Source organism: Odontomachus brunneus, unplaced genomic scaffold (genome assembly GCF_010583005.1).
Source record: "Odontomachus brunneus isolate Ranch 3 - 2012 unplaced genomic scaffold, Obru_v1 Obru_scaffold_119, whole genome shotgun sequence".
Taxonomy (NCBI): domain Eukaryota; kingdom Metazoa; phylum Arthropoda; class Insecta; order Hymenoptera; family Formicidae; genus Odontomachus; species Odontomachus brunneus.
In genome coordinates, this window is record NW_022639569.1 from 302,653 (window position 1) to 310,769 (window position 8,117).

The 8,117-nt window shown below is 32.9% G+C and overlaps 2 protein-coding genes across 10 annotated transcripts in view; one reads left to right on the forward strand and one right to left on the reverse strand.

The window, feature by feature from the left end:
• The window catches only part of LOC116849590 (teneurin-m), a 967,489-nt gene that overhangs the window by 199,602 nt on the left and 759,770 nt on the right, over positions 1-8,117 (forward strand). The gene's annotated exons all lie outside the window — the stretch shown is intronic.
• The window catches only part of LOC116849591 (sialin-like), a 10,632-nt gene continuing 3,484 nt past the window's right edge, over positions 970-8,117 (reverse strand). For all 9 annotated transcript variants that reach the window (XM_032826914.1, XM_032826918.1, XM_032826917.1 and 6 more), the window contains 5 exons: positions 7,465-7,747; positions 5,495-6,080; positions 5,123-5,255; positions 3,084-3,325; positions 970-2,612 (listed from right to left, as the gene is read on the reverse strand). In XM_032826914.1, coding sequence (XP_032682805.1) covers positions 2,427-2,612; positions 3,084-3,325; positions 5,123-5,255; positions 5,495-6,080; positions 7,465-7,747 — 1,430 coding nt within the window. In that variant the 3' untranslated portion in view covers positions 970-2,426. The remainder of the gene's footprint in view (positions 2,613-3,083; positions 3,326-5,122; positions 5,256-5,494; positions 6,081-7,464; positions 7,748-8,117) is intronic.

Below are 8,117 nucleotides of genomic sequence, written 5' to 3' on the forward strand. Positions count from 1 at the left end.
CTAGAATTATGAAGTAATTTTTTTTCTTTAAAGAGAAACATAGTAATTTAAATTTTTATTTATCTATCCAGCAAATATTCTCTAAAATTGAAATTTTTATATTCTCAATGTATTAGCTGGACAAGACACGAAGCTTTCGCGGCCGCCCCTAAGTGGCGCTGTTTTCGCAGTTTAATTCACTTTCTAACAGAGATATAACTAAATACGTAGGAGTGTATGTGTGTATGTGTTTGAAAATAAATTGGCATCAGCATCAATCTATATTTCAAGCTTGAATTCTCAGAAAACTTCTAATGGCAGCTTACATATCTCATAGGAATGTTTTCAAAGAACGTTCTTAATGCAGTAATGTTTGCTTTTCTGTCTTGGATTGAAATAAATATTCTATTAATAATGGATGAATGACTTTCAACTGAATTGCAAAATATGTACTTTTAATTTAAAAGTTTTGTTCTTATTTAACATTGCGTTTTTTAATCTAAGATATTATTCAACTGAAGTAAATATTATCGAACTAAACGACAAGATTCCTTCATTTTGAAATATATTTTTCTATAAAATTAATATTATAAATCTTATACAGTAAATGTCCTATTATATGAAGGAAATATCACATTGGATGCAGTAAAATGTACTTCTAATCACTTCTAGTAAATATTTACTAAGGAATATTGGAATAGTTATTTTACTTGGATAAAGAAAATATTACTTACATGTAACACTTTTTTTCTCAACATAGCATTATAAAGTCCTTTGCGAACTATAAAACGACATCTCACTTGCCAAGTTGCAAAACGTGATGATTCATGCTTCACACGTCTTTTTCCCAATTTGACATATTTCCTTATTTAAGTAAGGTAAGAAGGTAAAGGGTAAGGTTCTGTTTCATCTCTTGAACTAGATACGATTCCGATGCAAAATCAGTAGAAATTGTCTGATAAATGATATGAATTAAAATTACATCATATCTTCAATTTCTTCTTTTTCTTTATTTTTCTATTCAATTTTTTAACAACTAACATCTGTCGTCGTTGAGATCTAGCAAAATTGTTGCCCGTATAAGGCGATTCAAACGATGGCACATGTAATACAAATACTTCGCGGAGCGTATTTTAGATAAAAAGATCTTGTTTTAAAGATATATATTGTAAAAAGATATTACTATTGTAAAAATGTATGTATAATATGCGGATATATGTATACATATGTAAGCGTGTTAAAATGATGACATACTAGAAAATATTAAGTATTGCACCCACTAGTAAATCTCAATAGATTCTCTGAAAAAAAATCAGCAGTATTACATAAAAAGAATATCAAAGGCATACAATTTGCGTAGATACGTAAAGTCATACGCATCACAACAAAATAATAAAATGTTTAATTTTGTATAATAGTATAATGGCATCACGAGTATATATACAAGTTGGTCCACATAACTCTTTACAGCTTAATATCACAAAAATTAAGAAAGATATGAAAAAAATGTTTCCAACAAAAATTGTAGAATTAAGAAGGAAGAAAGATAGTAATATTTGATCTTAAAATTATGTTAAAAATCCGAGATCAACGAGATAATTTCTTAAATATAATCATATGGTTTTTTCGCCATAAATCGATTTCTCTGGTCATTCTGCGTACGAAAGTGCTGGGATAAAATTTTCGAAAAGTGGATACTTTTCGAGGTATTTTACATTTCATTCTATCTTTGTTTAATAAAAAATGTCAAATATTTCATAAACTGTTTACTTTTTGAGCACCTTACTTCAATACTTTTGTACATAGAATAACGAGAGAAATCGATGATATCTATCTTTTGCACACAGATCAATAAATTTGCAAAATGTATGGAATTTTATTTATAGTTTCCGTATGTTTTTCTTTTAAACAATCGATTTTACCGATTTTACCGATCATTCTACGTATAAAAGTATTAAGATGAAGTGACCGGAAAGTGAATAATTTACGAGATATTTTATATCTTGTATTGAAAAATTACAAGATAAAATATTAAATAACCCAAGAAGAATTTACTTTTTGATGATTTTATCCCAGTACTTTTATACGTAAAATGACTAGAAGAATTGACTTATATCGAAAAAACCATTTGATCCTATTTGAAAAATTAAAATTGACCTAGGCAAGGGGCTTTTAAAAATAATTTTAAAATAAAAAATAAATATTACTATCCTTTTTCCTTCTACAACTTTCATATTCTACAACTTTTGTTAGAAACACTTTTTCATATCTTTTTTTAATTTCTGAGATTTAATCGAGCTGTAAAGAGTTATGTAGGCCATCCTGTACAATAAGAGTAACGAATTATCGAAGATAACACGTTCTCGTAGCATGCAAAATGGACTTATGTCAAAGAAACGTGTTTCTCGAATCTTCAGATAAATATTACGCGAAAGTAATTCCCTAATTCATGTCTTCGTTTCTTGTTGTCGTGGCTGTTGTTGTTGCTCTTCAGCGTCCCAATCTTCAACATCCGCGGGCGGATAATTCCACTGTTGAATTTTTGCAGACCCGAAAGTCGCAAATATAAAGAAAGCGAGCACCTGAGCGACGACGGTAATCCAAAAAACGTACCTCCAACGCGCCATAGTGTGCTACAGAGATAGACACACACATGGAAATATTAGCATCATATTAGTATCACCCTAAGAAGATAATATCTCTCTTCATATTATTCTCTATAAAATATATTCTAAAATTTGATACCTTCACGGGAAGGATATATGAATATTTCGATGCAATTTACGTGTAATATAAGAGGCGAATAATACATCGAAAGTGTCATTCTCTAAAGACCTTAATACTGCAATAAAGTTAATTTCCCAGCTGATTACGCAATTAGAATGCAGTACCTCTTAAGGAAAATATTAGCTTAACTTTCTTATCGGCTTAAGGTCGTTCCACTGTTCGTAAAACTTGAGAAAAGTGGAACACTCCGTGCGCAGCTTATTAAGAATTCAAGAAATTGGCGATCACGTTCTTGTTCTTAGCCAGGATACTTCTCGCCTTTGTGTTATTAACGCTAGCGAAAAGAAAAGAATAGAGAAAAAGCCGTTTTCACTCACTCCTTGCTCCACGAGGGCGCCGACTATCGGTGGTAGGATAAAGGCAGAAATCGTGCCCGGCGTATTTGTAATGCCCATGAGAATTCCCGCGTAATTCGGGGCCAGATCGTTCTGATTAGTGAGGTGGCCAACGAATATAGCACCGCAGACCACTATGCTGAGAGTCAGCAGGACGGTAGACGTCACGCGAGCGCAACCAATGTACGCGATTATAATCAGAAAGATGCTAGGCGGTATGCAGCCTGGTGGAAAAAAAAACAAATAATATAATGCCTGACAATCCATGACACACATGTGTGCAGATAGAACTCATAGAACTTCATGAATTAAGCACAAATTTCCTCTATCACAAACAACTACATACAATTTTAAGTTATTAATATAAGCAGATTGATCACACGTGATCAATTGACAGTAAATGAGCTATGACGGCGACCTCTGTCTTCATGTATGTGTACATTAGATTAAACTAAGCAGAAAAATTCTCTACTACTTTGCAAATAACCACATGGATTTTTAGTTATCAATCAAAGAAGTTTGGTGTATTATTAAGCATAATCATGTAAATGAATTTTATAAAATAATTTTGATTCAGTTTGATGAGTTCTATTTGCACATATACAGAATGAGTAAGTTAAGAATTGTTAGACATCCTGTATATATACACGCTCACAATAATAGGAATTGCATATACTGAGTGTCCAATTTTAATCAACGCAGTTGAAAATACTGAAATAATATTATCGAGAAATGAATGTTTTTCAAGATATTTTTCAGCATAAGAAATATTTCTTTTGATACTTTTTTTTCAAATATCTCGTAAAATATTCACTTTTAAACGACTTTATCTTGACACTTCTTTACGTAGAATGACAAGAGAGAAATCGGTTATAATCATATTAATCATTGCACCTTGTTGCATTTGTATATATTTGCAAAATGCAATGAAAGTTTTTTTTATTCTTACCTTTTTTCTAAGAACAATCGATTTGTCCGTCATTTTACACATAAAAATATTACATATAAAAATTTTAATATAGTATCATATGGAAAAGTGAATACGAAATATTTCATATTTTATGATGAAAAATATTGAGATAACATGTAAAATATTTCACTTTTCGATAAACTTAACTCACGAAAGAAAATTACGATGCACGACAGAAACTAATAAACAACATACTGTAACTGCGATATGCATATATCACATAAGCAATCTTATATTTTTTACTTAAAAATTTAAAATAATGTAACCTTATACAACAACCCGTGAAGATAAAATTTTCTTATCAAAAAGTATCCTCTTTAAAACTATGCAAAAAATGAACTGAAAAACAAAATAGAATCTCAATATTTCACTTTAAGAGATATTCAAATTTATATATTAAAATAGAACATTCTGTATAGACACAAAAAATATACAGGACGTTTTAAATGTAAAAATAACTCTTAATTGGAGATAAAGCGTAAATTTCTTTTACAATATATAAAATACATTAATATTAAACGAAAGAAAATTGCAACGTACGACGTAAATTAATAAACAACGGAAATTGTAACTACGATACGCACGTCACATTGATTTTAGACATTGCTGAAGTAACAACGAGAGTTGAAAGCGCAGCATGTATTATTCGGTCGGTTGCACGAATTATACGCGAAAAATTTGCAAACAATACCTCATCTTTATTTAATTGACATGTAAATCGCATCAGTCGAGGTTTGGCTCGAATATGCTTATCATGTCCGCTGCTGTGTTTCCGAGTCACGATATAAAAAGCATTATCTTTGTTTTAACAAGTTTAATTAATTAAAGAAAATACAGCAAAGCGAGAGTTTCTTTGACGTTAATTAAAAGAATATAAGCAAGGTGAAGCACAGTTGTCTTTAAATGCGACGAAATATTTTAACGAATGTATCTTCGACTGAAGTTCCGTTGTTTAAAAAGAAAGAGTCGCTTGATGCAATATTTATGACTTCCATCACTGACCCGAGTAAAACGGAGAGGTGACTTTATAAATTCTATTTCTAACACGTACTTATGAACACCGCAATTTTACGAGCGATGGTCTGAGTCCAGAGTCCTTTTTGCCGTCCCCAGTCTAACGTTTTTCCGAGCAGCGGATTAGTGAAGGCATTCACGAAGTACGGCGTGCAAGTAATCAGAGCATTCTGCAAAATAGATCGGTTTGCAAAGGAAAGTTGAGACCTATTTCGTATGAATGTAAATTACACAAAACTCGGCGGAAACGTAATAATTATTATCGTTTGCAGGGGACGCGCATGAAATGTAATTTTACTTGTTACACTCGACTTTAATTAATACATGTAACTTTTTGAAGCACATGTAAACTCGTGAAACGATATCGAGGTTGCAACTGCCTCTTGTCTCATTTGTTATTATCACTTACCGCTCTGATGTCAAACCGCAATATTTTATTCATATAAAGCGGCATCTGAGTGAGCAGGAAGTACCAGCAGAAGTTGCCCAAGGTATTGGTGGCAATCAGAGCCCAAAACGGTACCGACGTAAAGATACTTTTCCACGGGATCTTCATCTTCATGGAGCCGGGCGACCGATGGCCGTACGAGTTGACGATGAGCGATCTCTCCTCGTCTGTGATGTACTTCTGTTCCTCCGGCGAATCTTCGAAGAATATATAGAAGACAACGCACCAAATCAACGGTAGTACACCGTGAATGTAAAAGATCGCCTCCCAGCCGAGGTAATTCAATATCATTCCCGAGGTGAGAATAGATATCACCGTGCCGAGCGACGTGCCGGCGTATATGATGCCGACCCACATGCTCTTCTCCTCGTAGATGACCCATTTCCCCACGAGAACATTCACTATAGGTAGATTCGCCGAGCTCACCACGCCGGTAAAAAATCTCACCACGTACAGCGCGCTCAGTACGTTCGCCGTGATCGGTACCAAGATCGTTAAGAACGCGTTTCCCAGCACGCAGATTAGCAATACGATCTTCGTGTTGAAGCTGCATGGAAAAGAAGTCACAGAATTTTATAGAATGGATTGCGCACTTTCACGGGACGATGAAAGCCAAGATTGAAGGACAGAGATGTGCTAAGTTAAATGTTTTCTTTGTAGGAGGCAATGTAGGAAAAACGAGAAAGAAAGAAAGAGGAAAAAAGAGAGAAAGAGAGACAAAAAGAAGACGCATTGATCATTTGATCGCTTCTTCTCTCTCCTATCACCAATTAATTATTAAAAAAGAAACATATCTTACTATCTGGAATTTCTCTAATCAGAGTTAGGAGAAAGTACGATGATTTTTTATTAGTCTGCATCTTATCCGCCATTTGGGATACTGTGAGTAGGAATGAGAGAGAGAGAAGTTTTAAAACTGCACGAACAACGAAGCATAATGCAGCTTCTCGATCACTCATTCATTCACTCACTTTCTCCCTACAAATAGCGGACGATGTCCTAACTCTGACTTGAGGAGCTCTATTGTTATCTATTATTCTTTCTTGCTAATGCTAACTTCATTCCTACAGTAATGCACAGTCTACTCTGTATAGGATATGCGTTCAATATAACAGTATTCACTATATTTGCTAATTGCAGTAATCGAATAGGAAAAGAGGTTTCAGATATACTTTATCAGTTTTTGAACGATAACACAACACAATAATAAAAATTTCAGAAAAGAAAATCAAGGTCATCTTCACTTTTTAAAATGAAATCATAACTTTAATGTTGTAAAGAGAATCAAAACAAATTAAATAATAACTCATAATGTTATCTTTATTGACCTCTTAGCATCTAATCTTATTTATCGTATTTCAAACATTATCACATTTTCAGTCTGTATCTTCACTATTTACTGTTAATAAAAATAACATTATGAATTTTTTTAAAATTAAATTTTTTTAAATTCTCTTTATAATACTACGAACAGAGAAAGATATCACATTCCATTTAAAAAGTAAAAATAACCTTGACTTGTTAACAAAAGTAACATTTACGAAACTTTTATTATTCCATCATTATATTGTTTAAAAATTTATTAATTGCATTCAGAATTTTTTCTGCCTAATTATTGTAATTGGAAGAAAAGTACTGTTGCGAAAGAAATGAATCACAGCACATCGGTAACTTGATGTTATGTTGGAAAAAGGAAAGAGAGATTGAACGAGATTCAAGATTTAGCGGAGATAACATAAAAAGTACACTTGTCTAGAGAATAATATTTACAAACGAATTAATAATTATACAATGTTGCAAACAGCTAAGAAATCTCAGTCATCTAGCTTGACTTAGATTGTATTTGTGTTATATGAAAAATCTATCATTTAAAATAAAAAAAACTTCATATCTCTACGAAAGAGATATAAACAGGAATTAATTGCACTTACCGATCTGCACAGTATCCCGCTGGAAACATACCGACGAGATATCCAGCGAAATATATACTAACGACCAGACCTTGGTCTCTCGATGACCAATCAAACGGTCCATCGATATCAGTGACGACGTCTGCGTCAGGCTCGTATTCCGGGCATTCGTCCGACCAATCTGAGATGCCCGGTTTTTTCTTCACCATACCGATAATAGCCGTCGCGATGTTCACTTTCAGCCCATAGATGATCATGTTCGCTACGCATAGCATTAGAGCGAACAGGAAGCGCACGTAGCCCGCTAAAGTCGTGATCGCAAAACAGAAACGTCATAGATCGGACTAGAATATCTCTAACAGATATTTTGTAATTGAAGGAGCAAATTACGTTTTCAGACCAGAGAAGCAACAATATTTGGGAATTTATTAAAAAAAGAAAAAAACTACTGAACGTAAAGATATTTGAATTTTATGTACATAATTAAGTAGTGTAATTAACTGTAACTAAAACACTAATGTCTACAGACCACAACACTATTGTGTAAACGTAAATTATTCATATCACGGAGACATGCAAGAACTGCAGGCTTAGAGCGGTAATGAATGCTGTTATTTCCGCGTAAAACATAATTATATATATATATATATATATATATATATATATATATATAT